The sequence below is a fragment of the Tenebrio molitor genome, chromosome 9 (genome assembly GCF_963966145.1).
Source record: "Tenebrio molitor chromosome 9, icTenMoli1.1, whole genome shotgun sequence".
Classification (NCBI taxonomy): domain Eukaryota; kingdom Metazoa; phylum Arthropoda; class Insecta; order Coleoptera; family Tenebrionidae; genus Tenebrio; species Tenebrio molitor.
Genome location: NC_091054.1, coordinates 3,227,592 through 3,246,608, shown reverse-complemented (window position 1 = coordinate 3,246,608; position 19,017 = coordinate 3,227,592). Strand labels below are relative to the sequence as shown.

The 19,017-nt window shown below is 36.1% G+C and overlaps 1 protein-coding gene across 1 annotated transcript in view; it reads right to left on the bottom strand.

Moving 5' to 3' along the window:
* LOC138137971 (Ig-like and fibronectin type-III domain-containing protein 1) overlaps positions 1-19,017 on the bottom strand; it is a 95,613-nt gene that overhangs the window by 31,567 nt on the left and 45,029 nt on the right. The window contains exon 4 of the mRNA XM_069057598.1: positions 5,360-5,423. Coding sequence (XP_068913699.1) covers positions 5,360-5,408 — 49 coding nt within the window. The 5' untranslated portion in view covers positions 5,409-5,423. The remainder of the gene's footprint in view (positions 1-5,359; positions 5,424-19,017) is intronic.

Here is a 19,017-nt window from a genome sequence, read left to right as displayed (position 1 = left end):
TCTGGAACCTCAGTTTGCTTCTGTTAATATCATTAAAGCAAATGTGGATATCGAGTTCTACTTTTAAAGTTTGTTTGGAACATTTTCAAACTGTTAACGTTACAAATTGATGCAAGTGAACAGCTGCTGATCGTCAAAACTTGGTTAGTTTCTGGTGGAATAAAGAAAATGTGAAAACTACAAAAATGAACACAAAAAGTGGTTCAAACGAAGAGAAGGGTGGAATCTAAAAATGCGATAAGAGGGTAGAGAATATAGTTGGAGTGGATGAGAGAAGGTCTTCTAGTGCTTCGCCCAGTTGCCAGATATTTTAACAACGAACTACTGGCATCATGTAGAACTCGGAAAAAATATCTACATTTTTTTTAAAATTGCTTTTAGTTTTCTACCTTGTCCTACAACCTTGTAGGTAAAATTTCGGCACATTTTAAAAATACACCCTGTATATCATGTTTTATAAAATGTACGCCAATGCGAAGTAACCTATAGGAAATATGCTTTAAAACAAGGAAACCGCATTGGTGTATGTTTTATAAAATATGATATACAGGGTGTATTTTTGAAATGTGCCGAAATTTTACCTACAGGTTGTTTGACAACGTAGAAGACTAAAAGCAATTAAAAAAAATTGTAGCTCAAAAAATAAATGTCATTTTATTTTTGGACGTAGAATTTTTTAAATATTTTTTCCGAGTTCTACATGAAGCCAGTAACTCGTGGTTAAAATATCTGTACAACTTTCAATAACACCCTGTATAACAAGGTGGTAGAAAAAATTATAAGTATACCTCTGGAGTAAAGTGTCAGTTCCTCCCTTAGGTGATTACTGCGCTTGCTTACGTCTCGTGCTTCAAACTTTTCCCGCGGGAGGAAACAATTCACTTTGGTCTCTTCTCTATAATTTGACAGTTGGAATTGTACAGTTTGTGTCTTTAGAGCCTTCTTATGAATCATTATTGTTACAGCAAAAAATATATCAAGGTGTCACTGACAAAATATTCATAAAATGCGAGAAGAATTGATGCAAAAAGGTCAAAAAGATAGAGGGGTAATTGCGCCGGCAAAAAACATAAGTTACAAATTAGAGCTTAAAAGCTGCGGTTTCATATCACACATGTAAAACAGGAATACGGAAAAAGTGAAACGGGATCCAGAGCCGGGGGGCACGTACGCATTAATTATCCATGAACACGGCGCCATCTGTTACATTTGGGAAAAATATCCCCCGCATAACACACGCGTAGGTTCGCCAAAACGAAGACACTAATCTAAATGATTCATTGTTTTACAAATGGGTTCCTTAATTTAAACTTGAAGATTAATCAAGGCGGCGCTATATAGAATAAGCCCGCAACTAATTCTATCGCAACGAGATGGCGGTGTTGGTAATTAGAATGGTGGGGGGAGATGGTGTCACACATACAAGCTTAATTAGATGGGTATAGAGCTTTTATCGCATTTATTCGGAGAAGTTTGGAAACGTCAAAAGCTGCTCCCGCATCGATCCACCCTTAAATATGCATGGAATAAATTATTTCGTCGTTATTTATATGGATGGTAAAATTCGAACGATTAAATCCATCCTCGTCACAATTCGAAACGTATTTATTGGCTCCGGGGATGGCTATTATTCGTCGTTATTGAATTCCTGCGGAAGGACGACACCGTTATGGCCGTTTGTTTTCTTTTTCTTTTTTCCAAAGCACCACTCCTGCATGTGTCCCGCATGCCTCGCCGGAAACTTTCCTTATACAAACAAATTGCTGTGAAGTTTTGATCAAATAGTGTGAAGTAATTATTGTCGAGAGGAAGTTTTAATCATTTATCATTTCGCTGTTTCGGCGAGTTTCTCTTATTCAAGTTCGAAACTTTCCCGATGCTTTATTTGCCACAACGACACTCTCCTCTGATGGCTGCCCTCAAAAATAACGAAGGACGCCTTATTAAATTTTTAACTGTTTTATGGGAAAAAACTGTGTACGCTTTTTTTTTCTTCCATTCAGATTCAACAATTACACGAGACACAACAAGAACTGTGAAAGGAAATGACAATTGTGGAATATAAATCGCAAGAGGGAAATTTCAATGAGGCTGGAGCAGGCCAGGTTGTCTATTAAAACCGGATCTATTTCGAGAACAAAATGCTCTTTGACAAGGGAAGTTATAACAGAGTGTAAATACCTGGCGTATTGTTTTCAAAGAGCGTATGACGAAAAAGCATATTTAATGAATAGCTTTCATAGGAGGGTAATTCGTTAGTGAATAGAACGTTGACTTAGATAAGCGAAAACGTAAATGGAATGATAAAAACTAAAAAAAAATATTTTAATAGAAATAAAAAGATAGCATACAAGATATACTGTTTTCTCAATTTGGTTGTAGGTCGTAAAATTTTACAATTTTACGACCTACAACCAAATTGATAAAACAGTAAAAGAATACAGAATCGAAGAAAAAAAGAAATATAAATAATTGTCGGTAAAAGGATAAGAATATAAGAGAATAGATGAGTCTTCAGGAGGCACTCATTATTTAATTAATATCTTCAGTTGATTTTTTAATAAAACTTCTATTATTTGTAACGCACAACAATCCAGCTTTCGCGAAAATTTCCACAAAATCGGTTAACAGCTTCTAGGTGTTTCGTTTTTTACGAGATCCAGCATATTTGCAATTTGTACAAACGACATTCATTATTTTATTTTTCGTTTTCATAAAAATAAATAAAATAAAATTAATTAAATTTCTGTAAAAATTGTTCTTTAATTAACTGACATTTTCAGAGCGAAATCGCAAATTTTAATTTAATTACACGCTCCACTAAAATTAAACAAATTTACATTGGCATTTAAAGTACGCTCGGGAAAAGTTTGTACCAACAAAAAATGATTTTTTGTTTTAAGTTGGCAAACACTGGTGAAAATTTATCGTTAAATACTTTTTATAAAAATTCATATTGAACAATGTTGCCACAGTTTCCAAAATTAATAATATTAACTTCATTCGATTTATTGAAAATAAAAAATTACAAATTCTTAATTCTAATAAAATTGGGGTAAGATATTTTTGTGATGTCCGAATTTTTTTTTGAAGATAAAATAGTATGTATTATTCAGAGTAGAAGGTCTTTTAGTGCTTCGCCCAATTGCCGACCTCAACTCCGTCTCGGTCTTCAATCTCTGGGCTTACCACAAAAATACTCACTTCTACTCTTAATGATACAGGGTGTCTTAAAATTATAGTATTCCGAGTTCGGGGCTTCGTAGGGAACATCCTGTTGACCAAGTAAAAATGTTAAAAAAAAATAGCCATCACTTTGAAAAAAATATCAAAGTTGCCAATATTTTTTCAAGAAATATCTTTTCATTAATATTTTAATATTTTACATAATCATCCTCACCATATTTCAAAATGAATGTCACCCATTTACGTATATTTCAGACTCATATGTCTTTGGAAAGACCCCCCGTATATTTTTTACTTTATTTTTTCGAGATTCCTGAGATTTTTACCTACAAGACACCCGACTTGGAATACACCCTGACACCCTGTATATAATCTACTATAATCTGCGTGGCAGAGTTTTAATGTGAAGTTTTATTACCAAATAAGTTTATTTAGGGGTTAACCACCTGAAGCGAAAATTCTAATTATCTACATCATTATTGACAACATTATTCTGCTAAATATCTTATTACGATGCCAGGCATAAAATAGTTGGAATAACAGGGATAAATTGATAAAGCGTGTAACGTACTTATTAATGATTAACAACATTATTGGAATTATCAGAGCGAAATTATTGCATAAATCCGAGATTTGTTTATTCACAGCAGTATTCAGTATACACATTATGTTTGAAATAGTTATCTAACTATAAGCATGGAATATTGTAATATAGCTCAGTGAAATTTACATGCAATCCGTTATAGAGTTTAAATCTGGTAACTTTTAATCTAGATTTAAGTTCGCAACTTTGAGAACCAGTAAATAAAGAACAGGCGCCCGATAAAATCGCAACTGTTTAGAGTAAAGAATAAATTTAGAAAAGTTCGGGGATATCTTGGCTGCATTTGAATTTTAATCTTTGATATACAGGGTGTCATTGAAAGTTGCACAGATATTTTAACCACGAGCTACTGGCTTCATGTACAACTCGGAAAAAATATCTAAAAAATTCTATGTCAAAAAATAAAATGACATTTATTTTTTGAGCTACAATTTTTTTAAATTGATTTTAGTTTTCTATGTTGTCCTACAACCTCGTAGGTAAAATTTCGGCACATTTTAAAAATACACCCTGTATATCATGTTTTATAAAATGAACGCCAATGCGAAGTTACCTATAGGAAATATGCTTTAAAACAAGGAAACCGCATTGGTGTACGTTTTATAAAATATAATATACAGGGCGTATTTTTAAAATGTGCCGAAATTTTACCTACGAGTTCTACATGAAGCCAGTAGCTCGTGGTTAAAATATCTGTACAACTTTCAATAACACCTGTATGTATAAAGTAGGCAGTTAGGGCGTCACTAGCGCAATAACTCGTCGATTAGTTAAACGAAAGCGCCAATTAAATTCAATCGCAATTTTTTTTCAATCAACCAATTGACGGCGGAATTAATTTAAGCGGTTCTTTTGTGTTCGGTCCTCTCGAGTAAAGCAACCAACTCGACGCGATTTAATCAAAAATGTTAACAAAAAAATCCGCGACGGTAGATCAAATTTTATTTAAAAAGCTTCCCGGCTGCACGCACAATCCCCGGAGTTGATTATAGCGTCGTAAAAATTTTATTAATGCAGTCCGTACCGGAGGTGCTTAACAGATCTCGCTCCGCCCGGAGTTATAGAGCAGAAGGGACCCGGATTATGCCGAATTATCTCACCTGGAGATGGAGGCAAGTTCCGGAGCGGATGCGCGCTGAATATTTCACTTTAATCAGGAGAGATGCATTGGAAAAATGACTGTGCACCTGAAGATTCAAACTCTGTTGATGTTTATCTTCGATCTGGAGCTTTTGTGCCGAAAAGGCACGTGCAAATAGCCCGGATCAAGTGGGTCTTAATTTGCACAAGCTCCTCCAATTTGTTTGAGTAAATAAGAAATCAAATCACAAGGATATTAGGGCGCGTCCTCCGGAGGCTATTTCGGGGTGGCTTTCTCCACCTGTTATTTTCACACTTCCATTGTCAAACAAGAACGAGCAAGCCGATGTTACCACTAATCTGCATCCGCCCCGGGGACAAATAAAGTTTCCGGTCCACTAGGATCCCGAATTTGTCACCTCGTCCGTCAACTATTTAAATCCCAGTGTGAGCCTCCGGATTTCGAATAATTTATAAGGTGGCGCTTACCGGAGATCAGGCCTAGGGCGGCTGCGAACACCACCACCGTCGGCAACATGGCAGCTGGTCGCTCCTGAAACACAAAAAAAAACATTGTAAAAGCCAGGCCAAGCACTGGATTCATGATTTGTGTCGCAAACGTTGTTGCCCTGCATTGGAAAAATGTTTCTTGCAATATTTCGCGTATCAAAAGCAGCTCCGTACGTATTCGTAGCACAAAGCATTTTTGAATAGGATAAATAAGACTTGGCAAATTAGATTTGAAGTAGCGCTAGGAGAAATGCTACGACTGTAATCCAGAAACGACAATGCAGATAGTGCCACCTCATATTTTGTTTTATCAAAACGTCTGTCTTAGCTTAATCGTAGACGTAGCTATACATAGTCGTTTTATTGGTTGCCTACCTTTCGAAAAACTTTGCTCAAGGTTAACATCAACACCGTTGCTTTAAAACTGACGTTTTTTTGACATTTTACTGAAAAATCTATTTACCAGTGGCGTCGCGTTTGGCAATAAATCTGGTAAATTACCTATTCTTACAAATGTAAAATGTTACGCTTGTTTATTTTATAAATTAGCGTCATGGAAACATATGCTGTAAATGGCGTTTTAAACAAAGGAGTTGAAAAAATAAATTAAAATATAGAACAAGTTCTTGAATAAATAAGTTAAAGTAACATAAAGCTTTAAGGGTAGAGGTGTTGGATTTTCTCATGGGCTGTGACCTTGGAAATATCTCCGCCTGATAGCCCATGAGAAAATCCAACAACTCTAATACCTTTTATAGTTCTGAAAGCACTATAAATAAACTATGCCACTATAAATAAACGCCTCTGAATGTTTTGCGCGGACACCCGGTATACAGTATATTGAAAAGGAATCGATTTACAATTTTTAAATAAACTGTACAAGTAAAATGCCACAATCAGTACATGTCCAGTTTCTGCAATGATTTTCGATTTTTTGCTTGTTTTATTTGATTTTTGCTAAAAACTGCGTTCGTAAACATTTTTGCTAAAAGAATTACAATTGCAAAAACAATAAAAATAAAACATTGTAGCCATAAATGATACGTTTTTAGTAAAATCCACCCATTTTTCAGACACATGAAACGAATAACACACACATAATTGAGAAATTTAATATGGTACAGCTTATAAAGTGAAGTTATCTAAGCCCACAAAGAGAAAACTCTGTCATGCACATTTTTATATTTTTGGGTTGTTGGATATTATTTTTTATTCGAAATTTCATTACTATATCAACATTTTAAATTTAATTAGATTGTCGTTGATTCACAATATGTAAATAGAATTCTATAATTGGCTGAGTTACGATTGCATGACGTTCAATTTTTTATTATATCATTATGTATAATTTCTGATATTTGAACATCCTGATCAAAGTTTAATTATGTCTCAACATGTCAAATACTGTATCCTAGTCTAAATAACATTGTAAATCAAGGTATCAAATATTATTAAATACATTAACATTAACAAGTAAAATAATATTTGCAAGCATTTTCGTTTCATAAATGTTTTTTTCTGTCAACATTCTAAGAAATACAAAATAACACTAAATTAGGTTAAATTCAATTCTGACATTGCGACGGCAGCGCCATCGCAACTATATTGAACAAGAACATCACACCCTGAAACCTCGTGACAAGGAAAGGATACATCTCTCATTCCCCCGAAGGGGGGGCGGGCTGCTGACGCTTTCCAGAGCCCTGGGGATGGTTGATACTGACCCATCTGTGATATGAGACATACCACGATGTGAGGGTTTGGAGAAACCTCGGAAAAAAAACCCACACCTGGTCAGGCATTACCGGGGTTAGAACCCCGGACCTTCCGAATGTAAAGTGTCGCGCTAAGCGCTTGGCCACAGTACTCGGTCTCGTGACAAGCACCAGTCAATTTAGTAGTTTCACTGATTTATCAGGAGCTTCATCGAAAAACAAATCGCAAGAACTGAAAATATTTTGAGGTTATCTTTTTTTCTAACCACGAGAGATGACTGTATAAACAATTCCAAAGTGCTTCCTTGTTTTGATTCTCTTGAAACATTGTTATTGGTCACATTTCCTCAAATGTCGACAAAACGCTTTACTATTTCACTGACAAATGGAAACATTTTCAAATAGAATTCCCCCATTATTTCGATTTGTTGATACCGTTGAAATGATTAAAATGCGACTTACAGAATGTAAACAAATGTAATAAAAATATAGTAGACAATATATTTCGGTGGTTTATTTGAGGTTAGTTCCATCTTTGACAGATCCACAATAGCCACCTCCGAATCTAATTTACTACACAACATAACCTCAAAAATGCTTTTCTGCTCTACGTCAACTAGCTGAATGAATGGAAGATTCCACCGTCGCAGGAATTTCTCAACAATACGGATCTGCTGTTAAACGGTTATAAAAGCACATTTAAATGTCCGAAACTGCACCGGTCGTAATTCCTCCCTCATAATTCACATCATGAGGGTCTTTATTTTAATGTTGTAATAGCTGCCCCAATTGGTTAAATTTCACTTATACCCGCCGCCATTCCTGCCTTTCCGAAGACCCCAACCCGCACCCGGTCTATTCGTCATTCTCGGCTGTCAGCCCAGCTCCGGGAAATCCCCGGACAATTCCGCGGGACATCTGTTGATACATTCTCCGGGGGTTTCCGGAGCATTTTTAAATCGCCCGTGTTCGTATGCGTCCCATACCACCTTCCGGTCACGAAGATAAACACAACCGTCTCGAAAACATTCAATCCGCTCCGATTCGATCTGGATTTCGACGATTTAGTGGTGGAAACGAACGGTCAACCGTAATATATATTTCAGCACCAAGTATCCACCCGAGACTGCAAGAACCAGCCGAAAAAATCCCGCCGCTCGAAGGTGGAGCAGATGCTGATTTAGTGCGGCGGAAAGTGTGAAGGACTCATGGGAAGACTCGGCCTTGGAGTATTAATTTACAAACGTTATTTAGGAACAGCTTTTCAGGACTGGAACAGGAATTTAAGAGGATTAGACTTCGGCCGATTCAGCCGGTTGCGGTTCATGAAGATGACCGGTGCTGAGCAAAAGCGTGTTGTGTGTTTTCTTGGAATTAGTTGGTGGTAATTAAGGTGGGGTTAACGGGGTGATGTTGGAATTTTGGCCTAATTATTTTTGGAATTAGGGGAATAAATTAATTTGGGAATTTATGGGGAGCAGAACGCGAAGCTCACACAGGGCCAGTTAGATATATGAGGTTTCGTAAAAAGCTCGACAGGGGCTGGGCAAAAAATATTTTTTAAAAGGATCTTTCTTTTTATGGCGACTCAGATATAACTGATGGCCATAAGGCGTGACAAATGAATTTTTCGGCTAAATTAATTTATACTGGGATCACCGAACATGATAAGATAATCACAACAAAAGTGTAAGCTTAAGTCAAGCCTGCCAACAGATTGTTCTCCATTTTCCTCATTATATCTGTCTTCTTTAATTCTTAAGAAGCCAATTTTTAATTAATTCTATTCTTTAAACAATTTGGAAAAATACTTTCTCCATGATCATTGAATTTTAGTGGTCTTTGCTCACTGAAAATAGTGAGCAAAAATGGCAATTGAATCACTAGTGAGGAAAAAATATTTTCTCACTAGTGAGCAAAGTGAATTTTGATAGGTCCGCATGTCAGGCAATTTAGTGACGGAAATTAAACAGTGTGCCCAACGTTAAAAAATCATGGCCTCCCATTATGCCACAACAACGTGACGGTGTTTACATAACCTCATTTTGGCCATACTTTCATTTGTAGGATGATAAATGTAAAGCATTCGTGAGTTTGGTAAAATTTTCGGAAATAATTCATAATTCATGCACAAGAAATATTAAAACTGATAATTTTCTTTGACTGTAACAGTTTTAAACGAATGATTTAGTACTTTCTGGTGCTAACATATTTTTCTAAAAAGTCTATGTATTTCAAATATCTGGTTTCGTATATTTCGCTGTCGATACCAGCCCCTGGTGGATGTTTGTTGTTATTTTGCATTGTTCTTTGTGTTTCTGCCTGTCTTGGCATATTTTTTTAAGAAATTTATGAACCTATCATCAATAAAACGGTCGAGCGCTCACTTTCAGCCTTTGTTTATATTATTTTTATACAAGGAAAAAAGAACTAAAGCGAATTTAAACTTGATTGTCTAATTTTTTATGCAGGAGTCGTATTGTTGTAACTTTGTGAATGCAACGTAATTTTGGTCCTTTAAAAAAATATACGATTATTCCAGGAAAGTAAGTCTGCTAATATCTGGTATACCGGAAAAAATGTTTTCAAAGTGGAGTCTTATACTTTCCACTAACTGTAAACATAATTCACTCCGACAAGAGTTTTCTACCTAGTTTGGACGCGTAATGCGAGCTCCTTCCTTGTCGGTTTATTTTTTCATAAATTTTCAATGAAATCTGAGTTCAGTAACCAAACAAGCTCCTGGAAAGAATATTCTACAAGTCAGATATTTTTTGCCACTAATAATTCCAACAATCCGGAAAAAATTACTGCGAGAACGTTGATGTTCTCTGAAAGGTATTGACGGTACATTTCAAATATTTACCAGCTATTGACAATTTTCCATCAACACTTACTGTCACATGTTTGGACATTCTCTCCTCTATAACAATCCAATTGTTCCTTCAACCAATTAAATTTACAAATTGGAAAAATGGTAATGAAACTATCTAGTTTGTCGCTAAAATGGATACACCAATTTAGCATTAAACGTAAACAAAATGGAGTACATTTAATTAACATTTTAATGAGATTGTTAACCAATTGAACCTGAAAAAACATGCATGGAAGTTTGAATTCCAGGAGCATGCGAGTATTGATCAGCTTAAAAATAGATTTTTTAACAACGGTAATATTACGTATTCGCAAGCGGACGAAAAGTAACTTTTTTAGGACGCACTTTTTCGGACGCTAACCGTGGCGCCATCTGTTGATCTGTTCGGTAAGTTAACAACGAAACCGACAAAACCGATAATTGTCCTGTTACCATAAATTATCTAAATAGGTAATTGTATTGCCGTAAATTTCTAGTTTTGTTGGCAAGCTGATAAAAAGGAAAATTGTTAATATGTATTAATCGATGTGTCTAATTGAGAAAGCTAGATACAAAATTAATTTATAATTATTCCAATGATGTCTTTTGCTTTGTAGCTCATGAGGTCGCTTGAAAAATCGCCTGTTGTGAAGCCTCGGCTGCGCCTCGGCCAGAAAACTCAAACTCGGACGAAAAAGATGCTCTTTTTGGACTTGATATACAAATAACTAGTTTAAGAATCAGTTATAAAGTACCCAAGCTTTTTTTAGGATCCTTTTTAATCGTTTTTAACGTCGCATTCACTAGTAATGAAATTTAGCTCTACAAAAATCACAAGCGAAGGTGTTTTGGACAATTACTTTTTAGCTAACTGTACTCTGTACTGTTAACATCACAAATTTCTCTTGCGGAGTAATTGGCATTGTAAATTAACTCGCTATTTAGTATTTGTGTTTTTGTTATGGAGCGGATTTGGAATGAAACAGCAGAAATTGAACCTTCCACAACACTTCCTAAAATAGACCTCTTCTCGATTCTCTAAACCTGTTGTTAGAATGTTCGCCTAAATTAACATCTGTCGGTTGTTGTTTCTTGCATTGTGTAATACTTAATCGCTAATCATTGAATCCAGGACTGGTCCCCATTTTCCGCCCCCGAGGCCCCCAACTCCCGCAGGTGCTGGCAGAAGTTAGTTACTCCATTGTCGGTTTTCGTTCATACCCGGAAGCGTCCGAAGCACGTAACTATCAGCAAACAGAAGCGGCCCCGACAATCCATACATCTATTGTATATCCTCGAGCCCGAGGGCGGCGCGTTTTATTTACAAATCAAAACTTGGCGGGGCCGTAGGGAACGAGTGAAAAACACAAAGCCCGTTCATTCTGTTTGTTGAAACGGTTCAATTAGCAACACACGCTGAATTTACATAAAATATTGCCGACTTCCAATTATATTTTCAATATGTTCGACACTACTTTTTGGCGTTCATTCCAATCCAGGATAATTTCAGATGCGTTAGTTATTTGCATCAATGGCACGCCAGGTGTGCCTGAATGGCGAATAGAGTGCCATTAAAACTGCATCCGATGGTAATAACTGCCGAAGCGGATGATTCTTCTGTTTGCCCGGCGCATCCACCATTTTGGGTGACGCTTCTTTCAATAAAATCCTGGCTAATCGCTTGCCAGCGCTGTTTGCTGGCAACGTCGCATCAACAAGTGTTGGATGTTTTTCTCTTGCAGATATTTCCCCGCAAATTGAATCATCCTTCCATCAAAAAGGCGACATTTCGTCTATTGAAATGTGACAACAATAAAGAGATTTTCAAATAATTGTCAGGTTTTTTCTTTTTTTTCTTCAATTTATATGAAGATAAATTCAAGAAAATACAGGGTGTTATTGAAAGTACAGATATTTTAACCATGAGCTAATGGCTTCATCTAAAAAATTCTATGTCAAAAAATAAAATGACATTTATTTCTTGAGCTACAATTTTTTTTAATTGCTTTTAGTCTTCTACGTTGTCAAACAACCTCGTAGGTAAAATTTCCGCACATTTTAAAAATACACCCTGTATATCATATTTTACAGGGTGTATATTTAAAATGTGCCGAAATTTTACCTACGAGGTTGTAGGACAACGTAGAAAACTAAGACCAATTTAAAAAAATTGTAGCTCAAAAAAAATGTCATTTTATTTTTTGACAGAATTTTTTAAATATTTTTTCCGAGTTCTACATGAAGCCAGTAGCTCATGGTTAAAATATCTGTACAACTTTCAATAACACCCTGTATAATTCATGTGTTACATGATCCCTTTTCAACGATTTCAATTGGTCGAAATATGATTGCAAGAGAATATCACAGCAATAATATAAATCAATAGAACCTATCATCTTAATTTGGTCCATTTCTGACGACATTTGAGTCTCACAAGTGATAATGAGCTCGACGGAATTGAAAATGCAACCCACAATATATTTCCAAAGCACAGCTGGATTTTTTATTTCAATATCCCGCATATTTTGATCCAGCTTTTCTTTGGAAATGTATTGTGGGTTGCATTTTCAATTCTCTAACAACAAAGAAATTATTTTAGATTATTTTCCCGGCGCATCCACCATTTCGAAAGTTCTCCTTTTTGTATTGCATCAATTTCAAAACAACATTTTAAATATTTGCACCAACAAGTAGCAACTTATGCTAATGCAACGCAGAAAAACGGCGCAATTAAGCTTTCTCATCGTGGAAATGAGGTATCCTGCCCCTTAGATGCGCATTTCTAAACAGGACACGCTCGAATGAAGACAACTGTTACGGCTGGATCTGTTCAACAATCCGTGGACTTATATGCCGTGTCACGTGACGGCACCGCTATGTGTGATTATGGAAGCATTTACGACGGGGCGGAAATCGGGGTTTATTTTTGTTGGGGGCGGCGCAGACGGATGTCACAATCAAATTCGCAGAGACGTTATTAATGCAATAGACGGTCGTCGACGGCGTTTGTTCCTCGCCGAATTAGTTTGTGTTTATATTAGCGGGAACATCAACAGATGGCTGTTTGAATACCAGCCGCAAAATTCCGATTAATTTGGGGGACAATACGGACGGGGGGTTGGTTCAAGAACGCCGAGAAATCCGGGAGGGATATTTTTTTCCGGGACGTTCCAGACTGATGCAAATCGTTTCGTGTTTTTGTTTCGTTCGGAGAGAGAGAGCCGCACTTGTCAACCTACTTACGATAATCACCCTTGCGGCAGTTAAAGCACGAAAGCTTTCTCGTCGAAAGCGCGCTCGCGATAAGCGCTCCGAGGATGACCGATCAAGAGCAAAACAAACAAAGAGATTTTCGACGTAATTACGATTAATTCCTGCGATTTACCCAAAGCGCATCATAAACTCGATGCTGTTATTGACCGTTGCGGTTTTAACGCAATCATAATATCGTTAATTAATTTTGTCGCGGTTGGCTTCATTGCAAATTAATGATTTAATTACGTGGTACTGGCTATGATCGGTCAAAGTTATTTATATTACTAATGAGATAAAGGCGTTATTATAGTACGAGTGTGAAAGTTGCAAAGTACTTGTAGTAATCACACAAGTGCTATAATAATACCCTATCCCACGTGTGTCATACAAAATTTTAACATCGACTGCTCAAATTTTTTCTACTCCTATTGGACAATACTGTAACTAAAGCGTCTTCGATTGGATAACAGGATTCATTACCCACGGCCCGTTGAATACTGCAAATATCATGGCAACTAGTTTATCAAATCCAATGTCTCGTAATGAAACTTGTTTATCAATTTCTCTTCATAGTCGTAGAAAAAGTATAGTATTCTATTGGGTACTACTCGCTCGGATAAATCATGCCACTCGCCTGCGGCTCGTGACACAAAATCATCCTCACCTCATTATCCGCTCATTGAATAATATCCTATTAATTGGTTCGTCTAATAAATATTTCTTATTGAAAATCACTTCCATAATAGAACAACAATACGTATTTAGACTGGCTCCCAAGTTTTAATCCAAGATTCGTTCATTTAATATTAAAGTTTAATTAAAGCGCCTTGATTTAAAATTAATTTAACTAGTTTGAAAGTTGGTCAAAACATTTAGATTGTTAATGTAGTAATTGTTATATCAAACTTAAATTAATTTCACTAGTTTTAACAATAACACGCGTCTAGGTGAATAATTTGCAACACTAATTGCGCTTTCTTTTACTAAGAACAAACATTGCCAGACATAACTTTATAATTAGAGTTATTAAAATTGTTGCAAGAACTACATCTGAATAAACTTTGCCGAACGAATTTGCCAGGATAACGAGCTTGGAGCTCACATCCTGAGAAAAGTGTAAACTTTCTTGTATCAACAGGATAACGTAAATCTAGGATATAACAAGATCTGAAGTACAAGAGATATAACATTTTTGTCGTGAGAAAAAAGTTGATGTCTTTTTGATTTTTTGAGCTAAAAATTTTTTAAATTGATTTTAGTCTTCTACGTTTCCCACGACCTCGTAGGTAAAATTTCGGGACATTTTAAAAATACACCCTGTATATCATATTTTATAAAACGTTCACCAATGCGATTTCCTTGTTTTATAGCATATTTCTTAGAGGTTACTTCGCATTGGGGTACATTTTATAAAATATAATATACAGGGTGTATTTTTAAAATGTGCTGAAATTTTACCCACGGGGTTGTGGGACAACGTAGAAGACTAAAAGCAATTAAAAAAAATTGTAGCTCAAAAAATAAATATCATTTGAAGCCGGTAGCTCGTGGTTAAAATTTGTCCGCGCATTTCAATAACACCCTGTATAGTGTGAATTACCTTTTATCTAAATGGCCCAATTCAAGGCAAGTTGCTTCATGTCGAATAACTATCTAGATTTCACTTTTTCACACGCAAGGGCCTCAATTAGAATATCTGCCTCATTAAACCTGACTCCCCTACGTTTTAGTTGGCATTAAATTATTTGGGCGACTAATTTTTGGGGGGTCGCAAACAATCGGACCTCTCAATAGCGCCATTACTCTGCAGATGGTCCCGTCTAATTCGTGTCGGCCTAAAAGGCTGAAAGGAGATTTTCGTTGGGGTCAAAACCCGACAATTTTAACACAATCAACATGGCCATTGTAGCAACAACGCGTCCATTGTCTTGCCGAAATCGCGTTCTCCCCCAGGCTGGTCTTACCCCGACACTTCTGTAAACACTGCCTCCTCAAACAAACCCTCCGCCAAAAAACGACAATGATCGATTCGCACCGCCGGAAATATATTTGGCCACGTGACTCGTTGTTAAAATTTCTATTGTCGCTTTTGGGCGCCACCCCTGCGTAATTACCCCAATTCGGAATTATTCATATCGAATAAAAAGTGATGAATGTAGCGACGGTATCGGCGAACGTGTATCTTTTAGAATTGTTGGAATGTATAAATTCGTAAATCTCTCCCCTCTTTATCCAATAAAATTCGTCCGAAATGAACGCATTTATCAAAATTACCATGAATGCTATCGTTCTGACGGGGGGAATAAAGCCGACGATATCATCTATTCGGAATGGCGTTTCTTATACTCTGTATTCCAGACGCGTGTGTGTTGCTTTTCAATTTCTGTATTTACGAATTCACCACAAAGAAGTTGATTGATGAGGTGGTGGAGTTGCTGGAAGTGCATCGCTGATGAAAGATGCAATCGATGGGAGTTCTAACCGAGACAATGAATGGGAAACCAACATTTTTTATTTATGACGAACTTGTGTTCTTCCATAGTTGCAGAACTGGCTTTTGATGCTGGAGAGCAGAAAGAAAAGTAATGAACAGGACTGAGAGGCCGATTTCAAACTGACCTGCGACGGTCGCAACTTGTATTGTCATGGTAACGGCGCAAAATTGCAAGTTTGAAAAAGATGACGCATATTGGTAATTAATGTGTAGGACAAAGATAGCTACAGATTTGCGCTGCACCACCTATTTGCGACCATGACTTGAAATCGGGTCCTGACCTAATAAAAAAGGGGTTGAATTCCAAAGTATCTATAGATGTTCCAAAAATAGTAGACAGTCACTCGGATCTGAAGAGATCTAGTGAAAATAACGTCACAAGTTCTTACAAAAAATTTCTTTCGAAATAACCTACTAAAGATGTTCATCTTGAAGTTGAGGGTTTTAAATAATGTGATAAACTGATAACAGATAAAGAAAGTATTTGCTAAAAGATCGAGGTTGCAACAAATGACAGCTATTGCATCTTTGACATCAGCCAAATCACCACAAAAATACAAAAATCTTGCATGATACTTTATCACACTAGTGCGGTAAAGTATCTCATTACGCCACTCAAATGAATGTCATAATGTTCGACATTATGTACTGATAATAGATAAACACACCTAGGAATGTATAAAATATCAATAAAATAAAATCAGGTAATTACTAAAAACTTGCATGCAATTGGAAAATGAGGTTTATCTCATTTTATTTCAAAAAACAATTGTTAATTTTTTTTCTGAATGTCCTGAAATTATGCTTTTAAGTTTCTGTACTCGTAATGGAAACAACATTTCATTTTTTATAATAACATACCTACCATCATGGTCAACTTCATAATCAAATTAAGGTTAGCTAAATTTTTCGACATTCTTCATTTATAACGGGAAAATCTTGTTAAATTATAAATTCCTTTACTCATTAATGTAAATAGAAATAATAAAATGTAATGCTTCCTTATCACGCAAAGACAAGTTTTTAACACTTTGTTGATTTGGAAGGTTAAAAATTCGTAAGAAACACTGAAGAAAAAAACGAATTTTAATAAAACCTGTTGTAACATCTTATGATATCTGATTATATTTTAAAACAAGTATTAACAAAGAACAGTAACAAAGTGTCATTCATGATTTCTTTTTATCTTTCAAGATCATTGTGTGAAGAATAATTTGGTCCAGAAGAGTTCGAAATGAGTCATGATCCACCCAGAAGTACTGAGGCCTACCTGGAATGTTAAATACATACACTGATATCATTTAACGCCACGAGCTTTCCTTCGATTTTTGGTTTGTTCCTCGTACATAGTCAACATTGTAGACCCAATTTCGTTGGCACAAAGCGCTGTTGTTGTTTTGTTGCGGTAACATAGAAAAAGTATGGTATAATTGGATATTTCGTTACACAATATTTTTTAAATGATGCAAATATAAATTTTCCTGCGTCCAGCCAAAAAAACTGACAGCGCTTTTAAATTTTTCCGTGGTGAATTTTAACTGTGGCAAACCGCAACATATTTACTACCTTAAATAACCTATTATGTGGTATGTGTTTCAAAATAATCACCGGGGACTAATGGAAATCCCTAATTGACTCTGCCGCAACTGTTGACTTGTTTGCGTTTTGGCAAATCGTCGGATTGTCGTGTTTGTTATTTAAATTTATTCATTTGTTAGTCCTGGTAAATCCTCTTCGGTGTGAGTTTTACCATCATTATACTCGGACAAGGCTGCTTCCTAATGGCCGCCGCCAAAAAACGTTGTAACTGTAATTATTTTGGCATTTGATGAAGATGACTCTGTCCTTGTGTATTTTTTGGACGCCGTGGTAAAATGCACGGTTGCAGTTTGCGCCCCAGTAATCAATATAGAGCGTCGGTGTTCTATTACTGAATGAATCACCCTCTCTGCACCCCACGGAGCCGTCCGATAAATCACCTCGTTAAAATCGACAAACCTGCGGTTTTTCCGCTGATAAATTACGGCGCTAATTATTACAATTATTCGGCAACAAATTGCCAAAATCAAAATATTTCAACTCGTGTTTTTAGTTTGGCGAGACCTGATCCCGACGATCCTAACGAGCGGAATTATTGCAACCTGATTTATAACATGGCGTTGTTTTTATGCTGCGTTTCACTTCACCAACAGAACGGAAAAAGCACGATCGCTAGTTGTAAATTTTGCCAGTCGGGTTGATGTGGACCGAAATAACTATAAACCCCATCGAAACCCGATCGGAAAAAAGATAAACATTAGGGCGCGCCGGGTGGGCCGTTTCGACGGTTTCTTCAGGGGCTGGTGTCGACGCAAAATTGTGGCAATCACAAGGAATTGTTTTATACCGAGGCGTTCTTAACGAAAATTGTGTCAAATTGTGTCACCAAAAAGAAAACAAGTCAGAGCAGGCGTTGCAAATAATCGGGCATGTCGTAGCGGAATCCTATGCAAATAAGCGTATAAAATATGATATACAGGGTGTATTTTTACAATGTGCCGAAATTTTACCTACGAGGTTGTGGGATCACGTAGAAGACTAAAAGCAATTAAAAAAATTGTAGCTCAAAAAATAAATGTCATTTTATTTTTTTAATATTTTTTCCGAGTTCTACATGTAGCTCGTGGTTAAAATTTTTCCGCGTATTTCAATAACACCCTGTATAGTGAGAATTAATTTTTTATCTAAATGGCCCAGTTCAAGGCAAGTTGCTTCATGTCGAATAACTATCTAGATTTGCGATTTACTCTGCAGACGGACGTGTGATGCGTTCACAATCAACTTTGAGGATAAATTTAATGAACACCCGATATCTTGTATAGGTTTAATAACATTCCTTGGTCAAAAGCAATTTTTTTCTCTCCACTGCAAAACAAATTCAAGGTTTTTTTTTTGTAAACTTGGTACTTTTGTTGGTATTTCCCAAAAATTAATACTTAAAATGAAGAACAAAGCAAAATTAGAACAAGGTGGAACCAAATAGGGTTCAAACGATATGATGTCAACATACCTATTAAATACTAATTAGTATAAGTGACAGACTGTAAACCATGCATTTATAACCATTAACAAATTAGATATTGAGAATAATGTACCTACTTAAAAATGCATTACGAAACTCCTAGCTACGCTTAAACGTTGTGTCCATCTGTCATTGGCCTTTTTAGTTAATGTAGTCCCAAATAAACATGTTTGACTGAAATCCATTTAATCATTAATGTGGAAATAAAGGTAAATTAGAAATTGTTTTAGATTTCATCCATTAAGTCACGTTTAGAAT